Raw genomic sequence first — 19,929 nt, forward strand, 5'->3', positions numbered from 1 at the left:
GTCAGAAAACTCTTTTGTTTTTATAATCGCTGTATTTGAAAAGATAAAATGTAACATTTGCCACTAAGTTAAGAGGGATGTCACCAGATGGACACATTAAGCCTGTGACTGGTCTGCAGTATACATCAGCAGTGATGTATGAACAGAGGAGAAAGCGTATATGCATCACCAAATCACCCGCCATCACCTTTACTTAGGAGGTTTGGTACATAGCGGATGTAGGTATTCTTTACTTTCAGCCACACTGAAGTTCTCCTTCCTAGGGGGAATGTTTGTGTCTGTGCTGTGCAAGGCTCACTGCCCACATGTGGAGATCAGTCTGAAAACATGTGACTCCCTGCTTCCAACCGAAATAAATCTGTTAAGAGCGGACAGTAGGATTTCTGGAAGATTTTGATATTAGTTTATCTTATGCTACAAGCAAACACACTCTCCAATTCTCTACATGCAGAGGATGTCTCTGAGCCTCAAAATAGAGAGCCAGCGACAGTTTTCAACGGCTTTCCAAAGCTTCATCACTGTGCTGCTTTAGGTAGTAAAGGCAGAAGTTTCCTCAGCTGACAGCACCTGTAACTGTGAACTCTGCAGGAAGTTGAGCCTCCTGCAAAGTAGCACGGGTAAGAATACCAGCAGGAGAGGCAGGCAGAAATCCAGAGGAAGCAGCAAGGAAGTAGGGCAAGAAAGGAGGGCGCACGTTTCTCCCTAAGCCAATGGGCACAGTCCTCTTCAGGCAGCCAGCAGGGAATTTCACTGTCAACCAACGTCACTGCAAACGCAAAATTCAGTTCCAGGCTTAGGCAGATTCTCCACTGGCTGCACAGATTAGACATTATGAAAAGCAAATTTAGAAAAGCATCTCTAACAAGGGCTGAATAATTTTTTGCCGGCCAGAAAGAAGTTGTAACAGCATCCCTTCAAGAATGACTGTCTTACAGAGTCCTCAGCCGAGCCTGTCTCCACCAGAAGGCCACAGATGCTGCACTCAGGAAAGGTGATCTTTTTTAGCACTTTTAGGCCTATTACTCAGAAATATATAAATGAAAACACAAGCAAAATGGCAGCGACAAAGTCATTTTTGCCTCGACTCACAGATGTATTTGTGTTAAAGCAAGGAAGCTCATCTAAAATAATGCAACAGCCTTTTTTTAAGTCGGTATCTGCTCTATAATACTTCAACCGCATTTCACACTTCAGCTTTACACTGCTGGAAGGCAGCTGCCTGGACGAGGGCTGCAAACTAACGATTCAGTACTGCCGTGCCCTGAAAACACGGCATCACAGCAGGGGCTTGGAACTAGCACTGATTTGGAGCGTCCACGCAAGCCCCAACCCTCTCACCGCACACACACCAGACATCCCCCCTTAGACGGATCCCACCCGTAAGCCCCCGGTCTCCGATTTACACAGAGTGGCTCCGAACCGCCCCGGCCACCGGGCTGAGCCCGACTGTCAGCACCGGAGGGTGCCCAGCCCCGCACCCGGCCTTCCCGCCGGCCGGGGCCGCTCTCCCCTGGGCAGGCCGGCAGGGAGGGCAGGCCCCAGGCCGGCAGGGCAGGCCCCAGGCCGCCCCACAGACCCACCGGGGGCTGCCTCAGCGGCACCGGCTCGTCCTCCCCTCACACACGCCCCGCCTTAAGCCTCCGGGGGGAGGCTGGGCGCCGCCGGTCCTCACCGGTACTGCTTGGGGTCGCTGGGGGACTTGACGATGGCGGGGTCGCCGAGGTTGGGGCCAGGGCCGAAATCCGCGCGGTCCTCCTCTTCCCCGTGAGGCGAGCGGCCTCTGGCGTCGCGGCCGCCCTCCCCGGCCTGCTGCCCCACCGCCAGCTCCGGGCAGCTGTAGCTAGACGTCGCCTTGTTCCTACCGGGCATGGCGGCGGTGACGCGGCACCACAACGGCTGGGCAACGGCGCGCACCGGCCGGCCGCGCCCCGCTAGGCCGCGGGCCCCCGCCCGCACCGCTCGGCCCCTCCGTACGAAGGCGGCGACGAGTCTGCGCATGCGCCGCCCCCGCCCCGCTTCCGCCGCACGAGGAAGCAGCAGTGACGGCTGCGGCGGTGCCGGCCCGCGCCAGTCAGCGCCCGCCGCGGTGCCGGGGCGAGAAAGCGGACCAATCACGGGCCCTCGCCTGGCCGGGGAGGGCTCTGATTGGCGGAGAGTATGCCGAAGGCAGCGCGGGGGGAGGGGAAACCACGGAAGGCGAGAGTCGGGGCGAAACGCGGCCCCTGGGATCAGACCGACCGGACGGAGAAATCAGGGGCGGAGGGCAAGGCAGAACAGAGCCGGATCGCAGGAGCGCCTCCCTGTGCCGTCACGTTCCGACGTTTACGTGCGCCTGCCCTGTCAGCTGTCCCCCCTGCTCTTGCGGTGGAAGGTTGGTGGGGGCCCGCCTTCTCTCTCATTTCCTTCAACCATTGGTTCAAGTCCCTGTCGGTCACTCCTGACAGGCCCAATCAGCTGGCGCAAGCTGCCCTAAGAGGAGCGTGAGGCGCAGTTCCCTCAGCGCGGGCTGGGGTCGGTCCGTCCCCGTTCCCCCCCCCCCCCGAGGACGGGCCGGGAGGTGCCGCAGCCGAGAGCCCGCCCGCAGGCCCAGCGGCCATGGCCGGAGCCGCACGGAGCGGGGCCGAGGCAGCTGGGCCGAGCTCGAGGGCGAACCTTGGCGGGAAGGAAGGGGGATCGCGGCCCTCGGCCTCCCTCAGCCGCCGCTAGGGACGCCGAGCGCTGACCACGCTGAATCAGTTTAAAGAAATGCGACTGTTGTGAGGGTTCAAGAGCCCTGGCTGCGCTGGTGCTTTGATAGCCACAGCAGGTTCCAGCTGGCATGCTTCCACCGTTCAGTCCAGCTCACAGTTCGATCCCGAGCATTCTGAGAAATCCAGTGCGTGCTTACTGCTGCTGATTTTTTCTTTTTTTTTTTTTTTTTTTTTTACATTTTTTTCTTCCCCTAATGGTAGCCCTAACAGCTTATAGTTTGTGCCCATGACCGCTTACCAGAAAAGACTGCTTATTCCCAATGCAGCCTGGTCTTCGCAGGTCAGTAGGTCTCAGCATTTTCCAGTTTGTGAATACATCTCTTTCCCACTATGAAATGGCAGGGCTGATGTAGCAGTTCCCCAGTCTTGACCACAGGAATGCTGCTTTTCCTCTTGTCCTAAAGCTCTTTGAAGCTCTCGTTCCCAAACGCCATACACCACCAAGATCCTTTTTCTTGTAACTCTGCGAGCTGTCAGGAAGCCTTTCCATTCTGCCTGTCACACCCCTTCTGCACCATTCCACGCTTGTTCACATTTTCTGCTACTCCTGTAACACCAGTGCTGTTAGGCTTACACACATACACAAAGTAACGATGTTGACTGCAAAAGAGATGACGAAAGCAAAGTTAGGGGAGCAGAGGCTAATACAAATGAGGGGGCTCTCTGAGGTACAGGAACAATTAGACTGGATGTCTAGCTGGTATTTTACTGCTTCGTTTCTCCACAAGATGGAAGCCAAGACCCATCTCTAACCCGGGCCCTCCTGCATGGCTTTTCCTGGAACTGCACACTTGGTGCTGTATTGTACAAACCATAGAGAGAAGCTTGTGACCAACAGTCAGCTCTTCCCGTTCACATTCTAGTACCCCTTTTTTTGTGTTGTAACCATACTGTTTATCAAAACTACTATCCCAGGCCACTGCCAGTCAAACAGAGGCTCTATACAAGACTGCACGAAGGATTTTGTGTTTGTCTTTGGCGCAAGCAAGTTATTTCCCCTTGTCCTTACAAATTATTGTCTCACATTCTGCCATTACCTCTTAAAAGTTCATACAAGTAACAATTACTATTGACTCACTGGTGATACTGAAATCAGCTGCATGCCACTTAAGGCTAAAGGCTTTCTCTGTATTCATTCACAGCTTTTAATGTAAATGTAAGATGACGAGACACATGAAATATATATTAATGGAGAGATGTGTCAATTGCCTGTGATGATTTGATTCCTTATTTGAAATAAACTCTGCTGGATTTCTACACCAAACACTAGGTTTCTCCATGTATGTAATATAGGGCAGGGTATAATTCGTAACTGTCTTTTCCAGTTCTTCGGACTATACTGTCATGTAGCTACTTGATGGCTTTTTCTGTAAAAAAAAATATTATGCCCATCCTACCTTGAAGGGCCTGGAATGTACTTGCATTCTTCTGGAGAGGAGAGGAACAAAACCACAAACACATCTGACCTGACTGGAACACAATGAAACACAATTATATATCGGATAGAAAAGGGAAAGGTCTTTTTTTTGCTAGGAAAAAGAAAGTCAGTAAACCAAAAGAACTTAAAATCCATTTCTGCTGAATCCATTTTCTTTCACCATTGAGTTGAGCTGAAAAATCATTATTTGCACTGAGATTCTCCATTATACCAGCACAGCTCAAAATCATCGCTCCCTTCTGTAGAGGTTTTTATTTATTTTTTTCTAGTTATACAAGTTGCCCTAAAAACTGCTTCTGCTACAACTAGAACACTGCACATTTATTGGCCAAATAATCCTTCTCTTCACTGTTTTATATCATAGTGATTCCAGGTATTGGGCTCGAGGATCATCACCCTGTCAAAGACGATCAATGTAGTTCGATGTATTTTTAAAAGCATTAAAAAGATACTTTCTTTATCCATGCAACGTGATTGCCCAACGCTGGCAATGCAGCTCACACAAGCTCTCCAGCCACACCCGGTGACTACATTTCTCTTTATTTTGCAGTCTCAGGGGTTTAGATACAATAACCACATTCCTAGCACTGCACAAATCACATTTCCAGTACTAGATCACACACACCCAAAATACGTCACAGTAAAGATTTCTGAAAGCAACATACAAAGGGATCAAGCCTTTAGCACAACGAGCTCTAACTACATCAATGTAGTTGCATTTTTCTCTAGAATATTGTGCTTTTTTCTAAAAACCATTACACTTTGAGACACAACAGAATGAAATTAACAAAAGCATTTGCTATTGTCACCACCCAGCACATTCCATTGCAGTGGGCTGGGACATCAGTTCCTGGCATCGCAAAGTCTCCTCAGGCAGAGGAGTTCACAGGCCTAAGGTAAAGCCATAAAACTTTCCAGAATTTTCACCTTAAGACAGCAAACTTCCCTCCGTATTCACTTAGTTTACATTTACAGACACAGTTTGCAGTCACCGTTTGGCGCTGGGATGCACAAACCAATGCGTGATCATCAACAAAGGCACACAGTGTATGCAATTTCACAGATTCGCAGTAGCAGTTCCTCCATATATTTCAGAGAAAGACCAGCTCTGTGTGTGGCTAATGCACACAGTTCTACACGCAGATGTAGAAGTTTTGCAATTTTAGCAATGTTGGAATATAAGAATTTTTTAGATGTTAACTATTAAAACTTGTTCCTCCCTTCAAAGAATGATGCAACAAAATCCATAGAATAAGTTTACATAATAACTCTAATAGGAGGTCTTTGCCACTTTTCATTTGCAGTTATGTTTGATTTATCAGTCTTCCTTTTTTAAAATTACACTTTGTGGTTGAATCTGAAACCAGAAATCCTGTTCCCACACATGCACTGATCTAGCACAAAAGGGGAAAAAAAAAAAAAAAAAAAGAAGGAAAAAAACCCACAACAAAATGCAGAAAGGAAATCTAATAATATCAGCACTAATATTGCCAACACTCACATTTTGGCTCCTGCTATTTTTATCTTTCTGTGACAGTGCTGTTCCAAGTCAGATTTTGCCTCCAACTGAGCATGCAGCAGGCAATTCCTCCTCCCCTTTGTCCTGCAGCTCTTGGGCTTCTAGAAAAAACAGGATTAGGGACAGCAAGGTGCCAAACCCAGCGACACCCCCAACGCTCTGCAAGCCAGTAGTGGTGACTGTGGAGGAGTCTGCAAGCAAGGGCAGTCCCTGGAAGGGCTCTCGCTCCTTCACCCAGCACCAGCCAAGAGCACAGGGAAGTGCGGGTATGGCTGCAAGGCCTTCTCCTCCTCCTCCCCTGCCTGGCAGCTTTGATTCCTCCACGTGCTCTTCCTCTATGCAGTGGCTTGACACAAAATCCACCCCCCTTCCTCTTTGCTTTCTGGAGGACCTCAAACTGTCAGAAATGCACTGCTTTCTGCTCCATCATACAGAAAAAACGAGGTCCATGTCTATACAGGACAGCAACAATGACTCTCAAAAATACCTAAAGGGTGCATATTCTTGCTTTAAAAAAGATTTCCACCCCATTTTCTTTTAGACCTGGTCCCTTCTAATTGGTTTTTATGTTTCCTGCTGTTCTTGACAAAAAATCTCTTTCTGCAGTAGAGGAATTTATAATTACAAATGCAACATTCTGTGTGGAAATAACATTTGCAACACTAAACAATTCTTTTTCTTCAGCATAACTCACATTAACACTAGGTGCACTTACAATATTTATTCAGATTTTCATTTTTTAAATTATTGGATGAGGAAATACATAATATTAACACTCCAGCACAGTATACAAACATAGCAGTTTCCTACAACAGAGACTTCTGCCTTTGGACTACATGATAATGCACCACCACAAAGGAAAAGATAAAATTTCATCAGGAAAGGAAAAGGACATTTCTCAGCGAGAAAGGTCACTAGCACGAGCAGTTCTGCTGCGAAGGAGGTGGGTTGTCCGAGAGTCGCATGCTCCTTCCAGAAGTGCCCCTGGAAGGGTCTGATTCTATACTCTCCGACATCTTTTCACAGATTACATCCACGAGACGCTCAAACACCTGCCTTACATTGATGTTTTCTTTGGCACTAGCTTCAAAATAGTCAAAACCTGTGAGAAAAAGTGGGGGGAAAAAAAATCAATAGAGACTGATGATAATGGGAGATGGTTTTTAAAATATTAACCATTTTTTTCCAGGATTCACCTTAATGAAACAAGACACAAGATAATTCTTAAGCTCAGCTGATTCCCACAATCTCAGAATAGTAAGCAGAAATACTTGCATCAATAAGAGTGAAGGGGATACAGGGATCCCTACCATCGCTCTGGTAAACACATCTGCAGGTGACGATACAGATCTGAATAAACCCAGGACAAGGGAGTTGAACTCTCCCGCTTAGATCAGTGGGGATCCCCTGGGCAGCAGCTGCTGGTGACACACCACGAACTGGTCATGTATGGAGGGGCCTGTCTGTGCTCCACACCCCCGTGTGACAGGGCATGGCTCACTCTATGAACCGGTTTTGCGGTCTGACAAGAGTGGACACCAGGGGGAGAAGCCAGGTCGTGGTTGTATTCCTTCTGCTGACCAACTTCTGCACTTGTGAGCAAAATGCTCCACGGCTTTGGTCTTGCTTTTTCCTGTTCTTTGTCTGTTTAGACAGAAAGCTCTTCAGGGTGATTAATCCTCGCACAGCACACGTCAGGACTGAGGACCCTTCCCAACAAGGGCCATTCACCACTGCTGAATTACAAATGCTGTTGTGTGCCTCCTACGGAGTAATTTCGGTGTCGCCAGCTCCTAGCTGCAGTGATGGGTACAGATTCTCAAACACTGACCCTTTCTGATTTAAAAAAACAACAACAACGAACAACCATCACAGCTGGAGTTATGTCAAGGTGGGGGTGGCACAGACAGCTATTCCTGCTGCCTCGTGTTGACACCCCGTGCTATGCAAGAACCAACCTTCTCACAGACAAGCCTGAACCCTGCCTCAGCCAGCAGAAACTCACTGAAATGTGAAGCATTTCTTTATCTTTCTAACCCCAGGGGCTTTAAAAGCCAACCATCACTTCCAGTGGCTGTTGCTTCTGTTTCTACCAGGTTATTACAGTGCCAACAGCGACAGCTCAAGCACCACAGCGAGTTTATTTTGCAATAAGCCACATTCTATTCTGCTTCATTTGGGGGATATTCTGCATCACACCGGTTTTCTTTGATTCTGCCACAAAGGAAGAGAAAGACAAGCTATCTTAACTGATTAGCCTGCCACTGCTGGTAGACTGAGTCACCTTGATGTGTGAGATAACGAATAGGTATCTACCAGTTCCTAACACTTTTTAAAAATCATGGGACAATGAGTGAAGTGACCGTGGAGATGTTTGCCTCATTACTAAACAATGATGGCCATCCTGCATCAGACCAGGGTTCTGTCTGCCCCACTTGCTGCCTTTGATGATGATTAAAAATGTGTATAAAAGGCACAAGAAATCAGAGAACTGAACTTAGATATTTGTCAGTCCAACATTGGTTTAGCTTCTGCTGTAGCTCAATCTGTTTTGGTTTAGTTCACGTTCAGGCCAATAACAATTTCTTAATCTGATTAGGAAATTATTTCAATGATGTTAATGTCACTATACAAACCTAAATAAACACGCTGAAGGATAACCTTTATGTGAATCATTATGACAAAGCTAGCCATTTAAAGCAGTTGATAGTCAATTAATGAGATTCCTCCCACCTAACACCCAAAGTCAGTCAGACGATGCTGTATACATTAGCAGAGTTAATGTAAGGAAAAACTGACTGATAAAACCAGATATATTTTTCAGTCCTTTTAAAAAGAGCATTTAGTATTTTGGGAGGCTATGGAAGAGGACTGGGACACTTTCCAAAGGCACGGTTACCTTTTGTTTTGCTCTGCACTGGGGTATGTTTCTCCAGAGTGAGCTGGACAAGCATGAGGACAGGCTGGGGGCAGAACTGGGGATTCTTCAACAGAACAGCTTCCTACTGATGGAGTCAGTTGCTATGGTAACTCTGTGCATGTGTGCATTTTGTAGTGTCCCCTATGTAACGGATTCAGATTCTAGATGCTAGATTTTTATTTAAACAAACAGAAAAATTTGGGGCGGGAGAAAATAAAACAACATTACAAGTCCAAATAGGAGTGGGAGTTCCTATACTCTCTCTTTGCTGTTACATTGTTCTGGACACATTTTCAACTACTAAGAGTGTAATTACTCTTGCAAAATATGTGGGCACACATGCATTCAAAACAGCTTTGAGTCTGCAAGCCAGGAACCACGTTTATTCAGATTCATATTTTGAAAAGCGAATTAAATTCTGACATGTAAAAAAGAGCCCACAACTGATATTGCAAACTAACCATATCTTTGTTTGCTAGTCCTACATGTAAAGGATTATTATTACAACAATAATAATGATGGGAAATTAGGGGGTTTAGTTTGATATTTGCTCTTTATTTATGATGGCAGTGCCTCAAGGGTCAAGTCATGACTAGAACCCCTTTTTGCTTAGCATACATAGAACACTTGAAGGCTCTAAACCTGCAGGCATTTGCAGACACGCTTATATTTCTTTGCACATGAAACATGAAAAAAGAATCTGACTGCTCTTAACTCTTTTGGAAGAGTAACCATCTTTTTGTTTATATCTCAGAGGTCCCTATCACAATACCATACCTCATACTCATCTATGAGCAGGGTTTCTGTACCTCCCCTTCGTAAAAAACAAACCAACCAACCCCAAAACAACAATAACAAACCCCCCAACTAATAAATACTCATTATGTAAGATTTAACCATGATCAGCAATGTGATCAAGGTCACACTTTAAACTACAGCAATGTATGCAGCATGTACTGGAACTCCAGTTCCCCCAGTTTTACAATACATTATGCACCCTCCAATTACTGCTTAAGAATTGATAACAATGTAGGATTTTATAAATTGGGGGTGATGGTGATTCCTTTGAGTCTGGGAAGAACCTCTACTCTTACAAGCTAAACAAATATTTACAGTGTGCCCACCGGAAGGGTCTCCACTGTTAACTGAATTAAATTTTAACAGGATCTACTTGCCACCATGAATTCTTTAAGAGAAGATGACAGTATAGTTAAATCTTAACACAGAAGCCCATATCAAAAAGATCATCTATGCTATAAAGTATAATAAAATAATATAAGTAATTGAGTAATTAGGATCAATTTATTTTGCTGTTCATTCTAAAATTTTCATTGCAATCCCAGCTTCTTCTCAATGGATCTGTTTTGCATTTTCTATCCCGCATCAGTAACATGTCATTTCCCTACCTGGATAGAGAAGCCTGGTACATTTTTTAAATCTGCTTTACTCAACTCTACAGTTCTGACATACAAAACTCTTTTTTCATTGTTTAGTTGCAAAAATAAAATTTCTTCTACAAAAATGAATGTTTGCATTCTGAAAATGACTATACAGCACTTAGAGACCTGGAGATAGAATTGTGTTTATGAAAACTTTTTCTCTTTTCATTCCACTGTGCTAATAATAGTTGTTTTTACATCTTTAGATACTAGCTTTACAGATACAGCAACGCTACAAGGAGGTAGTATTCAGCAGTAAGCAAGTAAAACATGGACCTAGAATATATTACACTTCTCAGTTGTGATACCATTATTAAAGTATTACTGCTGTAAGGACTTTTTATCATACAAATTAAAAGTAACACTATAAAGAAGCAGAGGAAAAAGAGTAGAAAGAAAAGCTTTGACAGGTACCTAGCTGATCTGCCAGATTTTTGCCCTTCTCCACAGGAACAATTCTTTCATCCTCCATGTCACATTTGTTCCCAACCAGGATCACTTGTGCATTGTCCCAGGAGTAAGTCTTGATTTGTGTGGCCCTACAGCAGGTCAAAAAAAGATTGTTACGTTCCATCAGCTGTGCCAAAATACAATTATATATTATCTATGAGAACAAGTACCACTAATGACAACATCAACATCTCGAGACTGTGTGTTGGTTAAAAGACAAACGACCAAGCTTACACATCAAGCAAGAATGCAGACTTTATACTTTATAGCACCATTCTATTTTACTACTCTTTGATTTTGTGTGACTTGTTTCGACTTTGCAGTGTTTTAAAGTTCATGAGATCCAGACAGAAAGCTGAATCAAATAATTTTTGACGTCTAGGAACAAAAAAAGCATTCTTCTAAAACTTGTTTTCCTTCAGCTCTAATCTGTCCGAGGAACAACTACCAATTACACCTCTTAAGGATATTGTCCCTACAGAGAAAGTCATACAATAGACACGCACTTCATGCTAGATTTACAACTTCTTACAAAACACGTAACAACAGTAATTCAGTGCAGACAGAAAAGATGTTCATTTGCTGTAGCGCTTTTGCTTCAGAGTTTTAGCAACACCGTAAGAAATTGTGTTTTGAGTGTCAAACAAATGGAAGCTTCAACTCATCTTTGCTTGAACAGGAAAACTGGTCCATGGAGACTGAAAATTGCACAGAAACACGGAAACAATTGCTGGAGAGAAACAGAAATTTACCAAATCAGGAAAATACAGGATCAAAGTAAGGCTCTGTGAGCTAATATTTGAACCCAGCAGGATTAAGTGATACCTAAGGCAGGAAACAGCAGATGCAATGACAGACGGAAAGTATCAGACAAATGATAACTTCAGTGACAGAGGGATCAAGTCATGGGAGCTTAAGGAGAAGGACTGGGATGAACTCAAGACCTCTAAAGCTCTCTGTAGCTCGTGTGCTGAAACTGGATTGGAGCTAGCTGTGGATCCCAACAGTCTGACCTTACATTTGGCCTCTTCATAGTTTTTCTATGACAAAACAGAAGATATTCCCCCCGCTATTTATCCTGGCAGTCCAGTCCTTTCCCACCATCCTCGGTGAGGTGTCACAGAGCCAGCAGCAGAACAGTGCTAGTTTGGTAGCATTCACTTTCATCCTTTTTTTTCAGACTGGCCCAACCTATTTTATCTTCTCCGAGTCAGCCCAATCTTTTAAGACTCCCTCCTTCCCAAAGGCTGCTCTGCCAGAAGCATACACTCCTTCCCTCCTCCCGTCCTTACTCACCTTTCCACACTGTCCCTACTCGCCACCCCTCCATACAGGACACTACAGTTTCAGGCAAACCTGCCATTTCCCAGGAGAGCCAGGAGTCCCCTCAGATTTTTAATTCTGTGTAATGTGCTTGAACTCTCTTAACAATAAAGCACTTGATTCCTTCTCTTTTGAATTAGCAGCAGCCTCCAGCTCTGATCTACTAACGATAATTTTTAATTAGTTTGAGTTGTTTACTTGCCTTTTCCATGGAAAGCAGCCAGTCATGTCACTCCATGGATATCTGTGAAAAAGGGGGTCATTTCACTGTGCAACTTGCCTTTAAGCAGCAGCCTGTTTGGATTGCACTGGAAAACATAAACCTAAACCAAGCCCGCCGCAGGAGGCCAGACCCATACTGCAACACAAAAAAATAAAGGCTTTGCACAGTGAAACTTTTCTAAATGTCCTCCTGGAAAGGCACTCACTCCAATCGCAGTTTCCACTTTCACCCTTTCGTGTGCCTCCACGTAGACAAGCCCTGTGAGAGCTAATTTGAGCCTGTGATGAGTTTATGCAGTACTCTGGGGTTTCTCAAGGCTCATCAGAGGAGGGGGTGACCTCAGAAATGAGCCAAAAGCCTGGGAAGAGGAAATCTTTCCAGACTCCCTCCATAAGCAATAGAGAGAAAGTAAGTCTCTCTAGGTTCAGTTTAAAACACCCATCACCAGGCTCCTCTTCTGACTCCCAGTCCTCTCTCTGGATTCATTTCAGCTCCCGGTGAGCATATGGGGACATAGTGACAAACCTTAACTATTTAAACGGAACTACTTAGAAAATTAAAAAGAAGGATCTCCCACAGAAACTCATTTTTCTCCATGTTTTGTACAAGTTAGTGGAAAACCTATCTTGCAGAACACTGACATTTACACTTATTAAGAATAAAATGTCTAAAAGAAACCCGATCCCCATACAAAAAGAAAGGCAGCACATTTCCAGGAGCTTTTGGAAAAGTAAATAAATAAAAAGGCTTGTGCAATTGGGGTGCTTCAACAACGGTCAGGGCAGTCCAATATATACACTGGGAAAAATACATTTCTGTGGCACAGTAACAATGCTGTGCCTTATTTGTGCTCAATTCCCCAAATTAACGATAAAGCATGGTTTTTATGCTTCACCCTGAGAAGAAAAATAGTCTTAGGTTCACAGTTACATGGATATATAAACAACCTAATTTGAAGATCAGCCTTAAAGATAAATAAAGCTGATGATTTGTGAACTCAGCTGTCACTCTAAATCTAAGTTAAATTTAACCAATTTTTTCTTCCCTTCTGTGAAATTGACTAGATAGTTCAAAGCAGAGCTTTCATAATATTTTCTTTTTACTTTAGAGTATCAATTGCTGAGTACATTCTAGTTTCAGTACAGTTTTAAATGAGGTATAAACCACTGATTTAGCTACGCACAAAACTATCAAGCCAATGTCAAATAGTAACTGTCAAAGAAGCCTACTAAATAAAAAAAATCTAGAAACTGAGCTGGAAGCCATGAAAGCTCACTTAACCCTTTCACTCACCCGATAGGAAAGAATTCTTATTATTCAAACAAAATAATTATTTTCAAATATGAGGAAAAGCCCATCTTTGCTTTTGCATATTTATGTTTGTTCTTTTAAAGTAACTTAACTGTACTCTTGCCACACTGCAGTAAGGAAAATCCCTCAGGCTTAATCTTTTAAAGACTTGTCACACAATCTGTTGTACCCTTCCCAATGAAGGAGCAAGACAGGTCATGTCCTAGACATTCCCAAACGTATTTAAATCGTGTATCTTACTCTCTCAGCTGCTTTAAGATAATTATAATTGAATGGGGTGATTCATGTGAATGAAGGAAAAATTGTACTTCAAATTCATACACTACCTGGAGAGTTTGTCTAAATACCTGACATACAGCCACAATCCTCCCCCTTCAGGAGAAAGAGTGCCTTTACTTGGTTTAGAAGAAGTGTTTCTGGATGGGCACAAAGCAAATCAGAATCCTCTTTAGGACATCCACCCATAAGAAGGGTGTGGCAACAAGATCACCCAAGGAAGAAATCCTACGGCAGACTGGAAGAGATATTCTTATTTCCCTTGTGGGCGGGTGAGGCCAGGTCAGGAGGCTGTTGAAACAGTCATATGCCAATGAGCCAGAGATGAAAGGTAAAGTGCACCGTACATACATGGAAGGAAGTTTTAAAGGGGATGTTGGGGCTTCACGAAACGGCTCAGAGAATAATAAAGCTAGTGAGCACAACCTCCTATGGCAATTTGCCAGAGGGAGGGTATAAGCTCTAAGATGCTGGAGAGGTCTAGATGGGAAAATGCTTCTCTCTGATGGAGAGCTGACTTTGCACAAGGCTACTTTCCCATAATTTCAGTGTAATGCTGAAAATTAATTTTGAGATCTAAGCACACCCCTGCAAGTTCAACAGAAGGTAAGGGTTTGCCATGGGCAAGAGCTTACTTGGAGTGTTAGGTCTCTGGCTCAGCTGGTTTTGGCTTGTTTTCTGTAGGGAACTCTGCAGAAAGAGACGGTACATGAGAACGCAGTGAGATGGGCTAAGACTCATGTTGACAGCCTGCTTACACAGCATCTTCAAAAACCTGAATCACTAGTGGCAGTAGGCAGGGCACCAGCAAGTAACAGGCTTTAGGACTGGAGAATGTTCTGCCTCCCATGTCTCACCTCCCAAACGTTCTGGGTCCAGCCCTCTCTTATGGACCTCTTGGGCACAGCAGGAAAGCTGTCCTATCCGCGTGTGATGGATGAGACAAGACAGGACTGAGTACCCGGGTATCAGGGGCATGCCACTGACTTTACAGCCTGTGCAGCCTCCCGACTGCTGCCACTCCATCCTCTCACCAGGACCAAACAGAAGCACTGCAGGACCGCTAGGGCTCTGTTTTTATCATTAGGCGTGCTGCTGCCATCTCACACTTGACCTGGAGAATGGACTAAGCTCATGGAGATCAAGGCTCTGAGCTAAAGGAGTTCAAGTAGTAAACACCTTAATTTTCCACGGAGAGTACACTTTCCCGACTAAAGACCAGAATCCAGTGTAATGTTTTTCTGAAGCATAACTGTATCACCCATCATGGTGACAAAAACCCCAAGATCCTACCTACTTGCTATGCTAGAAGATGGTAGAAGTTGATCTAACAGCACCAGACCAAAAGCTTTTTTGTTTCCATTTCTTGTCCCTTCAGAAGTTTAGAAGGACAGCAGTTCTGCAGACTGAGAAAAAAACATCTCTTGGCTGCATCGCCACTAGAGGACTCTGCTGGCACAGCGATGCTGGCTTTGCTACACACCTCTCCCGTGGACAAGCCTCTGAAAGGAAGGAAATGGGGTACCACAGACCGATTTTTATCTGACCCACTACATCATTTGGGTTCAGAATCTTAAAATCTGTTGGCAAGATTTCTGACATACGGAGCAAAAATAAACTGATAGTTCACCTCTGTCCTTTGGCTGACAAGGTGCTCTTAGCAAAGATATTCATGCAGCCCCCGTGGCACAGGAAGACATGAAGTCAAATACACAAAGCTGACCTTTCTTAAATCTTACTCTTGCACTATTGCCTTTGATGGAACAGGTTAGACCACTTCCAATGCAAAGCTTCAGGTTAAAATTCACTTGCATAAACTTGAAAATAGTAGCAGCTCAGGTGATTGAGATTTGGTATTTTTTGGCTAACAGGTAGATGGACTGTGTGGTCCTATGTACCTTGTTTCATCGGGGAACCAAGCTGAAAATATTTACAGTTTAGTGAAAGCTACTGCCCCAGCTCACGTGCAGGCACTCCTATGGAAAATGCTCCTGTGCAGACACTTGCAGACACTTCATCTGGGCTTGGTAGAGGGTGTGCCATGTGGAGGAACCTGTTTTTGGCAAAACCTTTCTAGCAAGGAAAAAATGTATTCCTCTGTCACTAGTTGCTGAAGGACAGCTCAGGGAAGGCGTTGCAGTTCACTTTCTGCAGCATGGTGTCATGATACTGGAGATGGGGTGAAAGTGGAGACTGCATCTTTAGATGTGATGATCACAACCAACTGCTTCAAAGGACAGTGAGAACAAATAATGGGCAGCCTTGGAAGAAGGCCAAATTACTAGAAACAATAAACCATGTTGTTGCAGCTTTTGAGTTGCAACCTAGATCGGGGATATAGAACAGCTGTTGAACAAAAAGCCAGACCGAGCTGGGGTGCTAAAAGCCAGTGCCATAGCCATCATATGTCACATGCTCCCGGTAGGTCACTGAGATCACTGCAAATCAGTCTATCAGGCTTGAGAGAACACATTAACCACCGCATTTCCTTTCTTTGCACATTGACCATACCCATCTGCAGTATACAGCAACAGGGTAACCAGCAGAAATAATTGCAGGACATTTGAGGGGAGCCACAGGGGTACTGCTGAGGATAAACACAGCCTTTCCTCTGCCTCCCCATTCCCTGTATTTCCTACACAAAGCCTGGTGTCACTTTGAGAGGATTCCATGTCTGAACATGAGCTCCAGCAACAGTGTCCAACCTTCTGCTCATCTGTGCCGTGCCTGTGGACACTACCTCACAGCAGCAGCCCAGATGTTTTCACTCCAGACACTGTGCTGGATCCCTGCTGAGAAAACACGTCCCCTCAGCTACTACTGAGGGCGCTGCAGGCACTGCCCCGTGGCCACAGCAATGACATGTGCTCTGGCTCTTCTAGGAAGACCGCTGCTCTTCTTGCTCTGTACGTGTACTTGTCTGGAAAGCAGGAGAGCAGGAAGGCAGTCTGGGCCACAGCTCTGCTTCCAAAAACAGATCAGCGTGGGGTGAGATGGGACACTTCTTTCCGAGGAAGAAGACAGGTGGCATGAGCTACAAGGGGACGCCCCAGGTGGGGAAGGGGAAATGCACACCAAAATGCTGGGGAGACGAGCCTGGGTACCAATGCAGCTTTGATACTACCACGGAGTTTTTTAAGTGACTGATCTGGTGCGTGCTTTATTGACTGTAAGCCAAATATATTTCCTGACTTTTTGTCACCGGGAAGTCCAGAAATTATTTTCTGGTGTTATTTGCATTTGTACTGAATTCACGGGGGAGACAGAAGAGCTTGTAACAGCTGAGAATCCATTTCATACCTAGTTTCAGGACTCAGTCCCCACTGTTACCATTTAATAGGTAACTCCTCCTCCCCATCCCACCATTCCACACCGAGCACTACCTTACAGAGTCGTTCAGGTGCTTTCTGCAGTCAGTGGTAACACACAGGCCCCTTCCAAGAGGTGTGCTTGCTTTCTGTCCTACACCGCGCTCTTCCTCCTATTACAACTACAACTAATATAAACTTCACAAGTTTTAAATGGATAAAGTTAGGTTTTCAATCATCTCAATTTAGGCAAAGTGAATACTGTTTCATACACTTGCAGGCTCCAAAAAAATTAATCCCTTTTCAAGGCAGCTTGGAAAGATTTAGCATTATTAGATTCTAAATGAGATTTGTCTCAAACAACCACTGTTAAACTGGATTGTTTAGCAGCACAACCAGAAACTTCATTCCAAATAATGCATTAAATGATTAGAACTTTTAAAAGCAACAACTGCTACAGTATGCTACTATATTTGAATTGTAACTTTTTCATTAATGTGAAGCTGTAGAAGTTTTTCTTAGGAGAGTTTAGAAAACAAATTATTTATCCCAGAGTTTAGATGAAGAGAAAGGAACATGGTGATGCAAAGCACTGTGGAGGTTAGGATGTCTAATGTTCTCAACAAAAAAACATGAGGAGAGAACTGGCCAAAACCCAACCCGATCCAACCACAACAACATTATTTCATACCAGTCCTGCACTGCATTGAAGGAGTCTTCACTGGTGATATCATACATGAGGACAAAGCCCATGGCTCCTCGGTAGTAGGCTGTAGTGATGGTCCTGTATCTTTCTTGTCCAGCTGTATCCTGGAACAGAAAGGAGTATTTAGGCTTTAAGACTTCAATTCTCAGAAACAGGAGTTGTAGTTAGGTCCTATATCTAAAATAAGGCAAACACTTCTTGTTATTATCCATTTTAAAATTCTCATTTACTCCCAACCAAAATGAACTCTACTTCAGCATTAATTGGGCTTTTGCATCAGCTATGATTTGTTAAATGCATTTTGACATGCGTACTATTAAAAAAACACCAAAGATGTCAACCCTTTAATTGCTCTTCTCTGCCTCAGCCTTAATGCAATAATAAAATGTTAGCAGAGTTCACTGGAAGCTGACACTTCAAAGCAGAGGCAATCAAAAACAGTCCAGGACTGTACCAGGCACAAGACATTTACGTGTTGCAATTTAGTTTCACAGTCAGGAAAACATCCTTGAGAGAGATGCTGCAGGTGACTCGGTTCTTACCTGAGGTTAGAGACAACAATTACAGACTTGATGCAATGAAAATTATTCTACAAAGTGAATTTAATGTGGAATATCCCAGTCACAACGTCTGAGGGGCACATACTAATTTGAGATTTACTAATCCTCTTCTGTTGGTTCAGCTTAATTTTTTTTATCTATAGAGTGCTGTAGAATACGTCTACCTGCAGCTGTCATTTCTATATTCAGCCTGGCAGCACAAAGGTGAAACTCTGGCATACGCAACAGAAGAATTTCAGAAGACTTGTGACAGCTGGAAAACATGTCAGCTACCATCTGCTAGATGCCAACAACATTTATTCCTCACATTTTGGGTGCCTGTTCTCAAACTGAGGAGTATTTCTACATCAGATCAGCAGTCCTGGAGCCAATCCATTCCCTCTGGACCTGCTTTCTGAACTCAGAATTCATGTGCTTGACGTACCTCTGTCGTTCAGGAGGTATCTATCATTTGAACAAATACATTTCATGCATCTTTTGGCAAATGGTAACTCTGTGAAATAGCTGCAAGGGAAGCAAAAGGCCTTACCTGCAAAGTGTGCGTTCAGCATAAGATGTTGACTGCTAGTTACCCTTATGGGTTAGCACTTCTGAAATGAATGGTCCTTTAGTCCTGCAAAACCCACACCTAAGAAAGCATTTACTGCCACTGCTTTAAAATGTGATTAAAGTTTCTCTTCTCTAGAGAAAAAGAACCTAAAGGACTTATTAATCATATAGCTAGTTGGAAGTGTGAAATAAATCCATGTAGAGCACTCTTGTGGGAGTATAGAGCCAGTTTCTGATCAGCCACAGCACATCACCACAACCCCAGAAAATATACAAGGTGCAGTGGGGTAAACTACTCTGCTTCAAAAGGCTCCTGTCTATCATTCCCATACATGCAGCTTTGTTTTTGCTGCATGAAAGAGACAGTGTTGACCCTTCCAGAACAGACGCTACCCAGTCTATGAAAGGGAAAAACATCAACGATCGCCTCTTGTTCTGCAACAGAATATCACAGAGGTTCTCTGTAGGAGGAAAGCGCTTGTAAATAAGCTCCCTGCAGCTTGCTTAAAAGGCTCTGACTATTGCACTACCGTGAGACTACCCACAGGTGAATTTTCCAGTGGAGAGAGGTTATGCAGCAGGAATCTTGCTGTTTCTCCACCAATCCTCTGGAAAAAGAAGGAATTTTTTCCTTGAAACTTGTGCATTTATTTCAAGACTGGGTAGTCCACTGGCCGATCATAGCAAGGCAAGAGAAGTACCGGAATGAGGTGGCCTACACCTTGCAGCCCGAGGGACCATTCCTCCTCCTGCCATTGGTAAATACAGCACTCTCATATTCACTGACACTACATCCTCACTTAGCTGCGGAACAGCTAAACCAGCCACGCCAACTAGATCCTAATTATACTTCTTCAAGTGGGGAAGGTCTCAGCAGCACCAGTATTGTTCCATTTGTTTTAGCCCGATTTCCTAAGGACGTGACGCTTATTGAATCATCAGCTCCACACATGCACATGTATAGGCGCATTAGAACTCTACTAATTTTTGATCAAATTTGACTGAGGGAAAACGCTCTTACAGGTACGTTCTTACAAATGTCACAAAAATAGTTGGTAAGGTGAATAAGAAAGACCTTAAGCATACCTTAGCTGGGAAGAAAAGCTTAAGTGCAAGGCTAATCCTTTTCCAACACCAAACGATCCACGGGAGAGAGG

General features: G+C 44.3%; 2 protein-coding genes across 8 annotated transcripts in view; both read right to left on the reverse strand.

Annotated features, from left to right (window-relative positions):
• NRDC (nardilysin convertase) overlaps nt 1-1,998 on the reverse strand; it is a 28,413-nt gene extending 26,415 nt beyond the window's left edge. Inside the window, exon 1 of the mRNA XM_055815297.1 lies at nt 1,673-1,998. Within this exon, the coding sequence (XP_055671272.1) occupies nt 1,673-1,998 (326 nt within the window). The remainder of the gene's footprint in view (nt 1-1,672) is intronic.
• Nucleotides 1,999-4,697: 2,699 nt separating this feature from the next.
• Nucleotides 4,698-19,929, reverse strand: part of RAB3B (RAB3B, member RAS oncogene family) — a 58,102-nt gene continuing 42,870 nt past the window's right edge. For all 7 annotated transcript variants that reach the window (XM_027778672.2, XM_027778671.2, XM_055815312.1 and 4 more), the window contains 3 exons: nt 17,649-17,767; nt 10,481-10,605; nt 4,698-6,809 (listed from right to left, as the gene is read on the reverse strand). In XM_027778672.2, the coding sequence (XP_027634473.1) occupies nt 6,622-6,809; nt 10,481-10,605; nt 17,649-17,767 (432 nt within the window). In that variant the 3' untranslated portion in view covers nt 4,698-6,621. The remainder of the gene's footprint in view (nt 6,810-10,480; nt 10,606-17,648; nt 17,768-19,929) is intronic.

Source organism: Falco peregrinus, chromosome 10 (genome assembly GCF_023634155.1).
Source record: "Falco peregrinus isolate bFalPer1 chromosome 10, bFalPer1.pri, whole genome shotgun sequence".
Taxonomy (NCBI): domain Eukaryota; kingdom Metazoa; phylum Chordata; class Aves; order Falconiformes; family Falconidae; genus Falco; species Falco peregrinus.